General features: G+C 54.9%; 1 protein-coding gene across 2 annotated transcripts in view; it reads right to left on the bottom strand.

Moving 5' to 3' along the window:
• SDK2 (sidekick cell adhesion molecule 2) overlaps nt 1–18,271 on the bottom strand; it is a 252,805-nt gene that overhangs the window by 99,388 nt on the left and 135,146 nt on the right. For both annotated transcript variants that reach the window (XM_038546715.1, XM_038546714.1), the window contains exon 3: nt 5,418–5,524. In XM_038546715.1, coding sequence (XP_038402643.1) covers nt 5,418–5,524 — 107 coding nt within the window. The remainder of the gene's footprint in view (nt 1–5,417; nt 5,525–18,271) is intronic.

Here is an 18,271-nt window from a genome sequence, read left to right as displayed (position 1 = left end):
GGCAGGGTTGTAGGGCGAGGGCACATTAATTTTACCAGATAATGCCAAAGCGTTTCCAAATCTGCACCAATTTAGCACTTTTCACGCTCCCGCCAGCACTGATGGGGCTTTCTGGCAACTCTCGGGTCTTGCTAGACTCTGCTTTTTGCCAATCTGGTGGACATGAGATATATGTCATGGTTATGTCTATATATTTTTGTTTATTAGGGAAACAGTGCTTCTCCCTCCGACCAGATCATGTCTGGTCCCCCAACCACGCGTATTTCCACGGCACTGTAGCATCAAAAGTGCTGCCCATTTCTCCAGCGCCACCATCTGTCCCCAGTGCCGCATCTCCTTCCACTCTCTCTCCTTTGTTCCCTTTGCTTCAGCTACCCTGGCCTCAGACACCCAAACCTACCACAGGGCCTTTGCACTTGCTGTTCCCTGGCTGGAAGGATCTTATCCGTCTGTGTGACTCACTCTCTTGCTTCCTTTGAGTTGCTGCTTAATGTCACCTCCCCCAGATGGCCTCTCTCAGCCACTATATCAAATAGGACCCCTGCCCCAGCCTCCATTCCTCTTACTTGGCTTCATTTGTCCTTATAACACGTATTGTTCCCCATAGGCCTTCTATGTTCTATATCCTATCGTATATTCACCTTTTAACTTTTATGGCACCCTACTACTCTCCGGAGGGCAGGAACGTGTGTCCCGGTTTTGTCACCTGTGTCCTCACTGCCTGCAACAGAGCTCGACATGCCATGGGTGCACAGCAACAGCTGCTGCACAAGCGAATTACATATTCAGGTGGAATTGGGGCTCCGGAAGACACAATAATGTTCTCTACAACTGCAGCACGGCCCCTATATATCCCACATTCAATGCTCACTTACACTCAGGTTAAGAATCAAGAAAAACGGGCCAGCCTGTTGGCGGCATTCTGGGCATCAACCTTGACAACAGGCTTGATGCCCGCATGTCGCATCTTGTACAGGCGGCTGCAGGCCAGGCTTCCGGTGGTGGTGGTGGTCGGGGACGTTGCCCAGGTGAGGGGAACACAGAGGTGCCCACAGGATGTGGATGTGGATGTGGAAGCCAAGAAGGCTCCTTGACCCAGGGAGGCTCTCCGATCCCCCTCGGCCGTTCAGCCAGCTTGCCACAAGCCAGAAATTTATGGCAACTTTAAGAAAACAAAGAAGAGACTGGGTGGTGATGGTGGGGGGGGGGGCGGGGAGTGCGGCCGAAAGGGAGCTGGGGAGGGGGTGGATGTTTTATTGACTTCCCTGTAATTGCTGTAATTAAAAACATGTAAAGAATCTTTTTGTAACGACTTTGCCATTATCATTAGTTGTTAGCACAGCTGCCTTATTAATTTCTCGTTAGAACCCAATTCATAGTCCCTCTTTGGGAAGAGGGGGCGGGGGTGGGAGCCAGAGGTGGGTCCTGCCTGGCCTGGCCCCAGGAGGCGCCTGGAAGAGCAGCATCCGCAGGCCCGGGCTGCCCGGAGCCCCAGCACCAAAGCCTTCAGCCCCCCCCCCCAGGGGGCAGAAACCCGCCAGAGACACACGGAGGGGTCTGGGGAGAAGCGGCCCCGGCCCACCCAGCCTTAGACCCGTGGGCCGCTGGGTGACTGCGTAGGAGACCGGCTGGATAGATAGGCGGACAGATAGGCGGACAGATGCAGGAGGTCTGCGGGGCACCCTGCTGGGGGAGCCGGAGGGTGCAGGGCGGACGGTGTAAGGAGGCACCGTTACCGTCCCGCGAGTGCAGGGGGAGGACCCGGGGGAGCACCTCCTTCGCTTCTGCATCGTCCGTGCCTCACCTGCCTTACCCTAGCCGGGCCCTGGGGCGCAGGCAGGGGGGCAGGAGCGTGCCCGCGAGGTGGTGACCGTGCATCCCAGGGCGCCTTCCCTGCTGGGCCTCACGGATCGAAGAAAGCCCGCGCCCCTTTATGATCTGGGTTCCTGGGACAGCCCGGCCAGGTAGGCACTCCTGTTAGCATTCATTTGCACACGCACGGAAGAGGCAGCAAAAGCACAGAGGTCACACAGCTAGGGAGAGGGGGACCGGGGGACGGGTCAGGGGTATACCCGCGGGGCAGGAGAGGGCTGGGGGCAGAAGTGCTGGTGGTGCACCTCGGGCTGCCCTCTGCCTTCTCCAAGCCTCAGTTTCCCCATCTCGAGATGTGGCTCATACCACACGCCTTCCTGCCTCTCAGACCCATGGAGGAAGCGCACACACACATTAAGAGGGAGCAGGGATCCTTCTGGAAGCTTGGCTGTTATCTCCTTTAGCATCTGCTGAGGCATGTGGGCTCAGATCTCTGTCTCTTCCAAGCGTCCTGGGGCACATGCTCCCCTTTCCAGGGGGACAGAGGCCATGCTTCTCCCTCTGTCCTGCCCTCTGCACACACACACACACACACACACACACACACACACACACACACCAGGCTCCCAGGGTCCCAAGCTATTCAGTGCCCAGGCTGGGGCTGGACACCACACTTTCCGGCCCCCCTCCCCTTGGCATGGGCATGTTTTAGGCTCCAGAGAACCCAGGAGCTGCCTGTGAGCATTTTCATCTGCTCATTTCTGCTGACGGCCAAGAAGAGGGCATGACCCGCACCCCGTGGTGTGAGATGACGTTCATCCCAGCTGGACGCAGCATCCATTTGCGGAGCTGTCTGGACATGGATATTACAGTGCAGGGCACCCCCCAGTTCCATGTGAGTGCTGACCTCAGCAGGGGATCCCCCTGCCTCCCCAGCCCCTTCTCATTTCGATTCACCTCGTCCTGACCTTAGAGGGCAGTGTAGTGAGTGGGGGTGTTTTGGAATCTGGGCTGTGGTGGGTTCAAGCCCTGCTCTGGTACTTCCTCATTGTGTGGCTTAGGCAGTCACCTCACACCCCATCCCCACCCTCGCCCCCGTCCCCACCAGCCTTGCAGGATAAGGACAGGAGAGAATGGTGTGCACCGCCCAGCACAGCAACAGATGGGAAAGAGCGAGGTTGTGGGTGGGGGTGGTTTGGCCAGGTCTCACCTATCCCCACACCCAAGGATCCTGGAAGGAGTTTTGGGGGATGGGTAATAGGTTGGACAGCAAATTCTTCAACATCCATAACTAGAGAGTGAGACTCTCCCCACCACCCCTGCCCCACCGCCGATGAGACAAATATGGCCAGCAAGGGAAGGAACAGGGAGGTGAGTTTCCTTTCTCCATCCCAGGCCACTAGGGTTGGGTGAAATCTTCATTAAATTGTTGGGATGAGTGTTTTCCTCAACGGCCGGGTGGAGTTCCCAGGGCTCCCCTAACTCCTCTGGCTTTAGGTGCAAAGGGCTGCAAATAGGGGCTTCCACTTGATGATGCTATGGAACAAGGCAGCTCGGTGCATCTGAGGAGTGGAGCTTGGTCCAGGAGCTGCAGCTGGTGGTCAGGAAGGGGGTGAACCTGGGTTTCCCCACTCCGTTCCAGTCCCTCGGGCCCTTCCAGGTACCCCCTGCTCTCTTCCAGGGATGGCTTGTAGCCACATGGGCACAGCTAAGCAGTAGCCCCGTGCAGCCTGGTGGCGACGATGGTTGTAACCGTGTCCCGAGGGCCCCTGAAACCCAGGGTGACACATGGTGGCTTTGAGAGCACACGGATGCCCCCGGGAGAGGCAGCTGAGGGGCCGACGATGGGCTGATGCAGGGCACAGGTGCAAGTGCCAGCTCACGGCCCTGAGTTTGGCCAGAACGGTGGGTGTGCCAGAAGCCATTCCATTCAGCGGCCTGTTTCTTTTTTCCTTAACACGATACTACAGAATATTAATTGCAGCAGTAACTCTCACTGACTGGAGGTGTATTATTTGCAGGCACATGAGCTCAAGGAATTCTCTGGAGGAGCCTATACTATCGGGGACATTGTGTCCTGGATGGCATTTCAAACTACTCGCACACAGACATGCACACCTATGTGATCACCAGCACCTAGGTGAGCAAAGAGGCAGACCAACCTCAGCATGCACATTTGCATGCACATGTGCACACGCGTATATGGATGCATGTCTATGCACACATGTGCACACACATGTTCTCTCCCAAACGCATGGGACAAAGCAGCAGACTGATGTGCACCCACCCGTTTGCACACACGTGCGTGAACCCACACTCATGCACACACACTTGCACGCACCCGGGCATACGCATGCACGCGCCGTCTCTCTGGAGGCTGGCTGATGGCTCTGCCCCTGCCCTGCGGGGCGCTGGGCACTGGCTAAATGAAGCTCCCCGGGAGCTCTCCAGCCGCTGACAGTGCCCTGATCCATCATTTTAATTCAGGGCTTTTCCGCTCCTCTGAGTGAGCTGAGTTGCCTTTAGTGCTGATTTATGGAGACAATCCGTCCTCCACTTTTGATTACGGTTGTTTTCCATAATTATTATCAACACTCTTTGCCTCGCTTGAGGTTTCCTTTTAGATGTCTCTCCCCTACTTCTGTTCAAGTAGCAAGCTCTCTCCTGAGCTAATTCAGAGGCGAGCCCCTGTAGGCTTTAGATGAGAAGGTGTTCTTTTTTTTTTTTTTTTTTTTTTTTAAATTTCAAGGCTCACTAAAGCTTTCCACACTCCCATGTCCCACTGTGCAACCTTGGACCTCTGCCCCTGGAAGAACCCAGAATGAAATAGCCCATAATGAGACTCATTTCTAACACACAGCAGCTATTTTAGGATGGGGAGCAGGCCTGGGAGGGGGATGCTGAGCCTCAGGGGCAGGGTGTTGATTGGTGCTCTGGGGCCCTGGTCCCTGAGACACACTTGGGATCTCCTAAAGCTGCCTTCCCTTCTTCCATTTGAGAAAGTCCTTCCGGAGACTTGCAGGGGCCTACTACTTTACTGTAGGCTCACCTGGCTCCTCCAGGAACCTGGATTTTTCAGTCTGCCCCCCACCTTCTAAGGGTCATGGGGCCAGCACGAGGCATCTCCCAATGACCCCGAGGATCATGGGACCCAGTTGCTGTTGGTGCTCCTGGGCTAAACGAGCTGGGGGATAGGAAGGTCAAGGTCATGGAGGGTACCAGGAAGTCGGCAGAGAAGAGTGTCATAGCTGGAGAGGTTCAGGGAGGCCATCGTGAAAACGGCAAGTGTGAGGCCCAGCCAACCCCAGAGGAGGCCCTTGAACCAAGTGATGAGGGCCCCCTTTAAAAAGAGAAGCAGCTGGTCCCATGAAAAGAGGGTTGAACGCTGAGCCGACAGATAGATGTCTGTGTCCCTTATCAGCGTTGTAGCCCCGAGAGCACCTGTCAACCATAAAACGAGGACACTCCCCAGAGAGGCACCCAATGAGCAGAGAAGGCTACAGCTGGGATTTGGCTCTGCCCAGAGCATGGTGGTGGGTGAGGACCCTGCAGATCCTCTCCCGCTTCACACCCCTCCCTGCCCCCAAGTCACCCGTCGTACTCACAGGCCACCTGGACCTCGGTTTGCCGCTGCAGCAGAGCGCCCATCCGGTTACGCACGATGCAGCGGTAGAAGCCTGCATGGGTGCGGTCCAGGCTGGTGATCATGTACCTGGGGGGCAGATGAGACAGCCAGTGAGCAAGTCGGGCGGGTGCAGGGATGCACATGTCAGACTGGGGTCAGAGGCTGGAGGCGCCAGGTCACCCTCTTCCTGAATGGAGCGCACCGGGGACTTCTGGATTCTCTTGGCCAGGTCTTGGTGTCACAAGAAGGTCCTTATCAACAGAAAAGTCCCTCCCAAGGGCAACCAGGCTCTTTTGCTCAGGTACTAGGGAGTAGTAGCCTGCACTTTCCCATGGACAGGAGGTGCTATGCTTGAGCCCTTGACCCTGGCGGTGACCAGGCCTCCCAGGACTGAGGTCCTAGGCTGGTCCTATGCTGGAGGCTGCTGCCCTCCCTTGCCTGTGACTCGCATGACTGGGAAAGGTGGGGGCATTCTATTTTGGCCAGGCCCAGGACTGTCCTATAAATATTGATAGAAATGGATGGGGGTGACAGAGGCAGGGACGTTCACACACTTCTCCAACTGCTTTGCATTATCCCACCCTTAAAGTTACAGACAACTCCACTGCAGGTTTGTGGAGGGAAAAGGGAGAGCCTTCCGAGCAGGACAGGTTGGCTTTCTGTAGGTGTGGGCGCTGAGACTGGGATGCACAAGCTGGAGGTAGACTCCGGGGAGCCTGCCCTGGGAGCACGTGACTGGCCCAAAGAGCAGCAGAGTCTGGAGTTGGGGGAAAGGTAGCTGGAGAGCAGATGTGTGGTGCACTGACCTGGCTGAGGTGGGGGGGAGGCCAGGCCAGGTCCGTGGGAGGAGCTTCTGGCAGGTAAGACATGGGCAGGTGGTGCTCTCTGGTATGGAAGGGGCTAGCTCCCCTGGCACCCCTCTGTGATCACCTTTCCCATCCTTGGGCAATGAATGGCCCAGTAGGGACCTCAAAGGATCAAGGGGCTGGTGCCTAGGACATCTACCCCATCCTTGGGTGTCGGTTTGCCCAGGTGACTGGGTGGGTAAGTTCATTGCCATCTGCCCCTAGCTTTGCCAACCCTGGGACAGAGCAACCTTATTCTCAAGTGTTGCTAAGTTTTCTTTTACACGAGTTCCAACTGGGACTTACCACCACCATCACCCCCATCACCAGCACCATCACCAGCACCATCACTACCACCATCACTACCACCATCAGCACCATAACCACCACCATCACCCCCATCACCAGCACCATCACTACCACCATCACCAGCACCATCACTACCACCATCACCACCACCACCAGCACCATCACTACCACCACCACCACCACCAGCATCACTACTATCACCACCTCTACCATCACCAGCACCACCACCACCATCACCATTACCACCACCACCACCACCACCACCACCACCAATCACCACCATCACCATCTCACAACAGTGAAACAACCACGACCACTTTCTGAGCCCCAACTCTCCATCTAAACATGGTATTAAGTATTTTTTCTACATTTTTCCATTTCATGCAGCAGTTCCCAGACTGTTGGATATTATGGAGCAGTAACACTTAAAAAAATGGGCTTACCATAAGATCATCAACTTTTTACTTTGCCAAGTAAGATCATTCAAACCAACCAGCCAAAAAGCAAACAGACAATCTAGCAACCAGAAACTTAAAAAAAAAAAAAAAAAGATAATATTAAAAAGTGCCAGGCAGGGAGAGAAAAATAAGTAGAAATGGTCCTCATTTTATCAAAAAAGGACATTCTAAGGTCATAGAGAAGAAATGTAATCTCAGGATAAAAGCAATTTTAACAAATTTTAAACTTAAATCTTATGCAAATCCCCTATACTAGCTTCACTTTCCTGGTCATATGTGAACAAGGGCAAAGAGCTGTGGGGTTACCTACGAGAGTCCTTCACCTAATCCTTGGAGGGGGTACTTTTATCAGGTCCCCCATTTTAGAAGAGGGGAGCCTGAGGTTCAGAAATGTTTCATCAGGCAGCCCCTGTGGCGCAGCGGTTTAGTGCGGCTGGCAGCCTGGGGTGTGATCTTGGAGACCCGGGATCGAGTCCAACGTCGGGCTCCCTGCATGGAGCCTGTTTCTCCCTCTGCCTGTGTCTCTGCCTCGCTCTCTCTCTCTCTGTCTCTATGAATAAATAAATAAAATATTAAAAAAAAGAGAAATGTTTCATCACTGACAGGCAGTCTCACAGGTGGTAAGAGGCAGGGCCAGGGTCCCACAGAGCCTGCCCGACCCCAAGCTCAGCTGCTAACCAGTTCAACACAGACGTCATATTCCCAAAGGCCCCCTTTCCATCCTGGGACTGCACGAGCTCCAGACTCCCAGATGCTCTGGCTCTGGCTGTGGCTCTGCAGCATGATTCAGAACCTTCTGGCCGTCCAAGCCTCTTATCTCTGCCACCGGCTGCAGTTCTTATCTGTCCCTCGTTACTGTGCACGGTATGATGGTGGGGAGATAGCAGGCGCCCAGGCTCTGGCAAATTTCCCATTCTCCTTCCACTCCATCCTCAAGCCCGTTACCACTTTCGCTGGCCTCTGCCGCGGGGAGGGGAGATAGCTTTGGGGGGAACTGTTTGGGTCTCGAAAACGATGGGGTGACCTGAGAGGAGAGATGGAAAGCGAGATTGGCTAGAACAGCTCTCTATCTTTGAAAATGGAATCAGATTTTATTAAAAAGCTCCAGGGAGAGGAAAATGAACAGAAATGGCCCCCAAAAAACTAACAAAAAGGATGCTCAACCTCCGTCACAATGAAAGTCCAATCAAAACAAGACAGTGTTCACATATCAGACTGCCAAAGACATGTTTGATCACACGCAGTGCTGGCCAGAGTGAGGGGGAGGGGAGGTGTACCCTGGATCAGCAGGTGGAAGTGCAGAGTGGTCCAGCCTTGGGGACAAAATCTATCCAAATGAGAAGAGGCAAGCCTTTTGACCGAGAGGCTGCGCTCCTGCGAGCCGGCCTCTTAGATATACTGCAAAAATGTGGCAAAAAGAAAAACCAGGTGTAAGGATGCTCACAGCAGCATTGCTTCGAATGGCAGAGATAAACACCCAGCCAGAAGCCACCTAAATGTCCGTCAAGAATGCAACTGGATCGGTTGCCGATGCTGCAGCCGCAGAATGAGTGAGGAACACCTGTATGAGAAAGGATGGTCTCCGAGATGCACAAAGCATGGAAAGGAAGTCCAGGCTGGAGAGGGAGAGATGTTTATTGAAATAGCCACGCGAGGAAGGAAGAAGCCAAGCAGTACCACGGGCTGAGCGTCAGGGACCAGAGTGACAACGGATGGCTACGGCTCTCCATGAGCTGCTGTGTGTTGACACAGGCTACCAAACCCTTAGTTTAATGTTTAGGATCACGCGAACTTGACCCAATAAAAATAATTTCAGTTTGTGGACCAAAAAAAGGGAAAAGAGTAGTGTAAAGGGCATGATAAGTGAAATAGTATGTAAGTGAAATAGTATGTACATTTGTATGTATTTGCATATGCATGATCACAGGTACAAAAATGCATATATTTGCACATGACACAGGTGCCTAAGATGTATATATTTGCATACACATGCTCCACACACATAAACTGTTTTCCAGGCAGATACTCGATGGATACCTGTTATCTCCCTTTTTGGGGAGAGGTGCTGGGTGGGGAGGGAGGGAAACGTCTTCTTTTTGATTTTATGTCTTTCTATGGCATCAGAATTTCTTTCGTTGTATGCATATATAGCTTTTATTTTTAAAGTAAAATGTAAAAATGCACTTTGAGCATATAATTTAAGTATACATTATAAAACAGACACCAGGGACTCCTTGGATGCGGGTTTGTTTGCTGATGTCAGTGATGCGTAGTGAAATTTAAACTTTCATAAAAGTAGATTTCTGCAGAAGGCTCTACGTCTGTCTGCTTCAGCCAGGAATTCCCCGCTCCCCCCCACACCCCGGGGGCAAGGGCAACTGGCTGCAGGCCTGTCGCTCCCCCAAGGCCAGAAGAGGCGCATTGGCCCTGGGCCTGGTCGGAGTTGAGGCCAGGGGCTCGCTGGCCTAGCAGGAGTGGGGTGCAGCCTCCTCTCCTTCCTCCAGCCTCCCTCTCCTCCCCGCCTGGGAGACCTATTTCTGGCTGGTTGGCAGCATTATTTAAAGTAACAGTTCCGCCCACTGCCTTTCCTACCAGGGAAACCCGCTTCCCTCCACCCCAGTTGCAGCTTCGGTCTCCCTGCCTCCCAGGCGGGTGGACGAGGCGGCTGGCCAGCACCTCGGCTTGCAAATCCAGCGCGCTGTACGCAGCCTTGAGAACGGTAACAGCGACGCTCATTACCCCTGAAATGCTCCCTCCTGGACCCCCTGGACATGGTCAGCCCACGGCTCCGTCCGCCCCATCCACCTGCGGCCGCTGGCCTGGCGAGGAAGTGAGTGAGCCCAGCCCTGTCGGGTCGCCTCCAGAGGCAGGGGCATGGACCGAATGCCCTGTACAGCAGGGCCCACACCTGACCTGCCCGAGGAGTATGGCATCGAAGAAAGCACTGGAGCTTCTGACTCAGGAGAGTTTAGGCTTGACTTTGCCCTCTGCTCTTAGGAACGTGGGCTGGGCACGTTATGGAACTTTGCAAGCCTCAGTTTTGCCATCTGTAACGTGGGGACGGCGATGGTCGTCTTTCCTTATAAGAGGCCCCGGACATAACTGCCAAGCGTGTGGCAGGTGGCGCACAAATGCTTGACAGATGAGGGAGCGGGTGTGTGAGTCACTGGTGGGGAGAGGAAGGTAGGGGTGAGGTGGGGAGGTTCAGAGAGGAAGACAAGGTGGGTGTCGCAGAAACCGCCCACCGGAGTGGGGATCCATGAGGGGCTCCACACCAGGCATCAAGGGAGCACAGATTCCCTTGACTGGCAAATTCTTCAGCTTTCCCACAGACGTGTGAACCCCAACTGTCACCAGACACCGCTGAAGGACCCCCCCCCCCGCCTTGGTTACCCGATCCTCTTTATTGGCAAAGGGGCCTCACTCAGTCCTTCAGCTGCCAGGAGAGGATGTGCCCTTAGGGACACGGAGGACAGTGAAAATGACAGATCCCCTTCCAGAAGCTGCTCCTCTCAGCCTCCTGACCCCAGTGAACGTCTTGCCACCAGCCTGACCTCCCAGCCTCCTGGTCCCCTCTGCCTGTGTCCTCTGGGTACAGGGGGAGCCTGGCTCCTCTGGGGATGAGCAGCAGTGACCGTGGGGAAGAGGCACCTCTTCCTGCTTGACCTGCAACTTTATTCTCCCTCCGACGACAAAGAGTCGCAGGGTAGTGGCTCCAGGGACTGGGGAGCACCCAGAAACACCCACCTCGAGGTCCCCTTGAAGGACTGCGTATTTATTGATGTCTTATAGGAAATACATTTGCAGGACTCAAAGGAAAAAGGGAAAGGCACACAGGAAACATCTCTCCCGTCCCTGTCACTCCCAGTTCCACACACACACACACACACACACACACACACACACACACACACGCTGACTAGCTTCCTGAGTATCTTTCCAGAACTTCTTTAGGCAAACACAAGCAAATGGCAATTCACGATCCCTCCCCTTTGCAGCAGGTGACTCGGCCTCCCTAGGCTGTTCTGCGCCCTGCTCCACGTGTGTGACAAGGAGATCCTTCCATAGCTGCGCGTGTGTGCACGTAACTGAGGCTTCCCGACAGGGGTGAGGAAGCCTCGCTTTGTCCCAGATGGAGCAGGCGGGGGTGGGGGAGAGCCCTGGGGAGCACTTGGTGGGGTGGGAAGGGAGGCACACAGGATCCCTGTGCCCTCGGGACCCGCCGGCTCAGTCCTCTCCCCCGAGATGAAGAGAGGAGCTCAGGGTGCAGGGCGCACGGCGATGCGGGGAGGAGCCAGGACAGATCAATAAATGGACTTTCAGAGACACAGGCTGGGCAGGGAGAAAATGAGGACCTAACGGACGTGGCATCTTCTCCGGCGCAGGGGGGAAACACACCGTGCCCTCTCTGGTGCGAGTCCTTGAGTGTCACAGTTGATATTTAAAATGATTCTTACTCGCATTAAATAAGATATTTCAATTCCACGAAGCTGTCAGGAGCTGATGCGGACACCAGAAATAATAGGCACACTCTCCTTGTATTGTCCTCGTTAATAAATCAGACGCCGGGAGATGCACGCGCTGATGCTCACATGGAGGGAGGGTGCGTGTGTGCACGTGCACACATGGGACACTCACGCACCACTGCACACCTGCCCATGCATGCTCCTGTGCTTCCACCCACGTGCATGCCCATTCATGCATACATGCACAGAGTAGTGTACACACAAGTGCACTCATGTAGCTTCCAAACACACATGTTTGCATGCACTTGCACCCAGCACATGAACACTCAAGCACACACACACATGTCTGCCTGCATGTGCATGTGCACACACTGTGCATATGACCATACATACCTGTGCGCACTCACACAAGGCACACAGTGTATACACACATGGACACATGCACGCTCACACAACCAGGACACACACTCATGCATACACATGTGCACGCACTCCCACATGAATATGGGACACACAACGGGGCACACCCACTCGCACTCTTGCAAACACCCTCATGCACGTGGGTAACATTCCGGGATGAACCCATGTCCAGCCACTCCTATCTCAGGTCACCCAGAGCACCCCAATCCACCCGGCTTGGGTACAGGCACGCTCCCTCTCACACTGAGGCCACGGGCACTCTGGGCTGCCTCATTCAGATGCGCTCAGGACACATGGATGTCCAGTCACGGACATGCACATTCTCTCCCACCAAACCACATCTTCTAAGCGCAAGGGAGCCTCCAGGGACGTAGGTTTCTAATCACTGACCCTTGGTGCTAGGGCTCTTCTCTCGAGGCATTTTGTGTGGGGAGGAGGGAGGCTGGAAGGGGGGGACTGAGGTTTGGGGCACACAGATCCCCCAGCTGTGCCTCTTCCCTGAGCTCCCTCACTAAGGTCTGGGCTCTCTGTGACTCACCCACTAGACCTCTTTTCCTCAAGTGAGCTGTGCTTGGGATGGAGGGGAAGCAGCTGAGCCTCTATATTCCCTGGGGGGCAATGGGGGCTCTAGGCTGCTGCTTGCTGCCTGCAGGTGTCACCTCAGATAGCTGAGGGTGACCCAGGCTGGGGGGACAGTGGCGGGTGGCTGAACTCCGGACCCAGGCTCCCTTCCCTCTTCCCAGGGGCTCTTGGGCAACAGGAGAGGCAGCGAGTCCAGGTGTGTGTGTGCCCGCATGTACGTGTGTCCTCGCAGACCTGAGGGCACACACCCCGTGCTCCTTCCTGCACCAGGGAGGCAGCAGGCACTCCAAGCACTGGCCTCTGGGTCGGGGGCAGGCTAGAAATGGGCCCCGCATCATGGGTTTGCTTTGGCAAAGAGTCCTCAGGAAAGACAGCAAAACTCTCTCCAAAGTGATTTAAAGGGGAAAGTACATGTACCAGAAAATAGATAATAGTAATGTGCCGTTATATAATTAACACAATTAGCAGTAGGATAAAAAGTGTCGTGTATTTAACATATATCAACTCAGCTAATATTGCTCGCGGTGCTGGAGGAGGCTCATGCTAACAGGAAGCTCAGCCTATAGATGAGAAAACTGGGCCCAGAGTAACTAAGTAACCTGCCCCAGGTCACACAGCGAGCAAGTGCCTAGTGCACAGGGACCGTCTAGTACTTAGAGAGGATGTACCTCACCTGGATGCACACCCGAATAGTCTGGGGTCTCTTCTTTCTGGGGTTTGCTTTGAAGAGGGAAGTGCTGACTATCTACACTCGGCCCCTTAGGCACAGAGAGACTGTTGTTGAAGGAAGTGAGGAGCTTCGGGGCAGGACCCAAGGATTTGGTGTGCGGCACGTTCCAGAGAAGGCTGGTGCCCAGGGCTGGCCACTCCGGGATCAGTGGGGGGATGCAGGGTCAGGGCGGGACTGCCCAGGAAAACTCCTTAGTGGGACTTTTGGTTATGGAAAGGGATCAGGCCGGAGAGGCAGTGGGAACACAGCTGCACTGTTCTGCGTGATGCACTCACTGGCACGTCGTGTTTTCCCTCCGGCAGCAGCCTGAAGGATCCTGAATTCATGGGCAGGTGGGGGTCAGGGTGGGGGGCTTCTGACAGGGAGAGACAGAGAAACAGACAGACAGACACGGAGGCAAAAGCTGCCCCCGCACAGGAAGTAGATGGATCCTGAGGACGGCTGGTCCTGGGAGGATGATGTCAGGAAGCTACACCCTGTGGTGAGGGCTGGCAGGGCAATTCAGAAACAGTGATTTCTGTTCTTCTATTTTAAGCAGTTTCTGTCCTGTGCTGTAATTCCCCTCCCACATCTTCGGTAAGAGTGTTACGCACCCAACTGGCTTGTGCTAATGGCGCTTCGGGGAAGGAAGGGAGCTGCTGTGTTCCGGCTGGGGGAGGGGTCGCCCCCAGAAGGGAGGCTGCAGCCTGGGTGGGTGGGTGGGGGTGGCTGAGCCAGGCCTGAGGGTCCTCTGGAGCTGGAGCAGGTGCAGGCCAGGGGAGCATGGTTGTCCCTGGGGTCCTCGGAAGGTGTGTGGCCGTCATGGACATTTGGATAGTGGAGGATGTAGGTACAGCAGGTGCCTCCCCGACCCCGGACCTGGAGGACTGCACGGTGGAGGGGGCCACAACAGACAGGAGGGGAGGACACCTGACTCTGATCACAGAATACGGGGCACATGGTCGCTGGGTCACAGGTGTCAGGGCTACGCACTCCTCTCTTCCTGCCTCAGCTCATCTCCTGTGGCTGCAGGGGGGTGTCTGGAACCTCGGGAGCACCGGGCCCCCCTCTAGGTGCAGGTGAAGAACAGACATGCAGGAGCAGCCAGGACCTAGTCACATCTGCAGCACCTGCATCCCTGCCGGGTCCCCGCAGGCTTGGGAAGACCCCCGCCTCCGAGCAAGTGGAAAGATCCCTGCTGGCCCCACTCTCCAGCTCTACCAAACTTCTGGCAGTTTCTGAGGAAAACAAGCTGCCCCTCACCTGTCCATGTGCAGCCCCTCAGCCCTCAGGGTCCCTCTCCGCTTTCCGCTAGGACTGTAAGCGCCCTCGGGCCGGTTAACACACTCCTTGCCTGCTGCCCTAAGGCCCTTGGTCTGTAACAGAGCTAATTTACTTTCTTTTGAGATTTGCAGGCCGCTGGCCTTGGGGAACGAAGGACCAGAATGTTCCTAGGCCACAGAGGGCGGCGAGTCTTTGAAGCCGCCCTGGCTTTCTGATTAGTCCAGCAATCTATTAGCAAAATGTTTTTCTTTTTTGAGGTCACACAATGACTTTACTGACCTCCCTTTGCGCAGCTGTAGACCTTGCCCTCCTGCGCATAAAGAACAGAACACTCGTGTGCTCATCGCCAGGCTCTCTTGCACAACGCACCCCCCGCCCCCGTCCCAGGTATCAAGGAACTAGAATTTCTTGCATAATCCCCAGCATCGAGATAGCTCTCTCTGTGGTATCAAGTCTGCATACAATCAAAAAACGTCACAGACCACTGTACTCTCTTAACTGACTAAACCCCTCTCAAAACCTCTGGGCCCAGCGGAAACCTCGGAGTTGGCCTTTGGACAAGAGTTCACCTTCTCTCCAGGTGGCTGGCCTCCTGAATAAAGCTCCTTTCCAATCAGATCTTGTCTCTTGAGCATTGGCTTTATTTTGTCTTTTTTTAAAAAAGATTTTTATTTACTCATTAGAGAGACACAGCAAGCACGAGCAGGGGGAGAGGCAGAGGGAGAGGAAGAAGCCGGTTCCCCACGGATCAGGAAGCTCGATGCAGGACCCTGGGATCATGACCTGAGCTGAAGGCAGATTCTTAACCGACTGAGCCACCCAGGCGCCTGAGCATTGGTGTTTGAGCGACAGGCAGCCAAACTGGGGTTTCGGGAACAGGATGTCCCCTCCAGGAAGTCTTCTGGAACACCCCCTGGATTGTTCCAGAATTCTCTCCTGCCAGAGCTGGAGGATTTGTCGCAAGTTAATATAATGTCCTACGTACTTCTATGTGTCTCCTTGAGACCGTGTCTTGTACCCTGTCCCACGTCTTGTTCCACTGTCTCGTGCCTGAAACAACACATGCTCAATGCACATTCTCTGGATGAGTGGATGAGATGGCCATTGTGGAAGGCCACAGAACGCCCCTCAGAGATGTCCACATCCGAATTCCCAAAGCCTGTGAATACGTCACCTTAGAGGAAATGATGGGTGAATTGGGTCCCCGCAAAAAGATACGCTGACATCCTAACCCCAGTACGTGTAAACCTTATTCGAAAACAGGGTCTCAGCAGATGCAGTTAGTTAAGATGAGGTCATTAGGGTGGGTCCTCATCCAGTATGACTGGTGACCCTGTAAGAAGAGACGCAGACACAGACACTGGAGCCATGGTGCCATAGGCCAAGGAGTGCCAGCCAACCAGAAGCTAGAGGAGAGGCATACAGCGCATTTCCCCTGCAGCCTTCAGAGAGAGGGACCCTGTGGACACCTTGATGTTAGACCTCCGGCCTCCAGAACTGAGAATCAAGGTCTATTGTTTTAAGCTCCCCCCCCCCACCCCAGGTGGTGGCACATTGTGACAGCAGCTCTAGCAAAGTCACGCACACTGCAGCAGGGACTCTGCAGCTGTGATTTAGTTGCAGACCTCGAGATGGGGGCATTATCCTGGATTTCTTGGTGGGATCCATGTGATCCAAAGTGTCCTTCTGAAAGGGCGATGTGGGGAGAAAAGCCCAGGCTGGAGGCTGGCGAGGCAAGAGCTGAGGGATGTGGGCGGCCTCTAGAAGCTGGGAAAGGTGAGGAGGGGAGGGGTTTTCTTTCCTCCTGCTTCCAGCAGGAAGGCTGTCCCATCGAAACCTTGATTTTAGGACTTCTGACCTCTGAAACTGTAGGAGGACCCATGTGCTTTAAGTCACTAGGTTTGTGATTATCTGTTACATCGGTGGTGGGAAACTCATACAGCCAGATCCCCTCCAGGCTGGGGATGGAGCCAGGGCCAGGAAGGTCTCTTGGACACTGTGGGAGGGGTGCAGAGGGTGGGATGATGCTGGACACCGTCCATCCTCTGCAGACCCCTAAGCAGCCTGCAGGCATGGGGCTGAGCTGGGCTGGATGCAGAATTGCTCGACGTGGCCACTCAGACGAGACACAGCCCAGCGGCTTGGACGGCCGCCTTCTGATGGATGGTTCGTCTGGGAGGTGCAGGACCCTCTGCAGGGCCTCCTGTCCCTGCCCCGGACTCCCTGCGACCCGGGAGTCCTGTGTGCAGCCCTGAGCCTCCCTGCTCCACCAGGCGAAGCCGAGATGCTCAGATTGATCCCAGGGGCCTGTGGTCAATGAGAGGGTTGGTGGCATTATTGAGCTGGAGACTGCTAACACCATGACAGTCCAGGCCAGAGCTGACTGGGGACGTTGTCTGTCCCCACCGTGACCTTCTGGGCCAATTAACTGCTCTCAATGGACAAGGGAAAGGACTTCATTAACGGCTGCCTTCAGCAGGGTCATTCCCACAGACTCTGAGCTAGAAGGAGGTACCAGGGGAGGAGGCCAGGGCAGGCCACTCAGCACCTACAGGTGGGACCATCACTGAGGGGAGAGTGAGCAGGGGCCATCCTCCACGCTCTCGTAACAACGATAAAAGCATCTGGTTCCAAGCAAACACCTGAAGTACATTATCGGGGTCACCTCCACAGTTTGTGCAAGGGAAATGATCCCTACCCCGTTTTATAGCCAGGGACCTGGGCTCAGAGAGATGGAGCAAGTTGCCTAGGTCACCCAGCCAGAGGGCAGCAAAGTGCATGCAATGAATGTCAGGCCCATCGGAACCAATCCTGCCCCACGCCTGCCCTGCACCCAGCACCCTCACTGGTCAGCGGGGCACATCTCAGAGGGAAACGCGTCCTGGGAGCTGCCCAGACCTGCCCTGACCCCCCAGGGCCCCAGCACAGAGCGTCATCTAAGAGCCAAGAGTAACAAGATCTGGGATCATTTTGCAAAGTGCAAAGTGGGATGGGACACAGGGTTGATTTCTGGGAGCAGAGAGAAAGGGACAGAGAAGGTGAGACCTGTCTGGGCTCATGGAGTTCAAACTTGCAGATGTTTCAGGGTGGATTTTCAAGGAATGACTGAAAGGGAAGGAATCCTGAGGTTTGGAGAGGGGGAGGGATGGGGGGTTGTGGTTATTTTTTGGAAAGAAAAGAGAAAGGAAGGACAGAGAGGCAAGAAGTGGGGACCTGTCTTCTGCTCACAGGGATGCTTGGGATTTTCCCCAGGGCTCCCTGCTTCCTCCGCAGAAAAGGAGGCTCCTTTTGTCCTGGGCTGCGGGCACTTTATTTTTTTAATTTAATTTAATTTTTATTTTTTTTACACCTATGAAGAGGCTGCAAGGAAATCGGCTTCCAGGAGCCAAGCTGCTTGCGCTTTGTGGCCAAATCGCGGAGGGCCTGTTGGAGTCACCTAACCAACCTGCTTTGCTCCCAGCCTCCTGGGTGGATGGGGGGTGGCGGTGGGGAGAGGCCGCCTTTATGGCCTCTCTGTCCTTTTGGCAGAGAAGCCACCTCCTCATTAGATCAGCCGGCTGGAGGCAGGGTGCAGGAGCCAGGGCCCCTCCTTTTGCAGGGACATATAGGGGAGCAATCTGAGCACACCTGGAGTTCTGCATCTGCCTGGGCGCAACTGGTCTGTAAGAAACACCAGGTAAACTCCCAAATCTGCACGCAGCTGACTCCCCATGCATACACACACCCCCCAAAGCATCCTCAGCACTCCGGGGGGACTCTGG

This window comes from Canis lupus, chromosome 9 (assembly GCF_011100685.1).
Source record: "Canis lupus familiaris isolate Mischka breed German Shepherd chromosome 9, alternate assembly UU_Cfam_GSD_1.0, whole genome shotgun sequence".
Lineage (NCBI taxonomy): Eukaryota > Metazoa > Chordata > Mammalia > Carnivora > Canidae > Canis > Canis lupus.
This window is presented reverse-complemented; position numbering and strand designations above follow the sequence as displayed.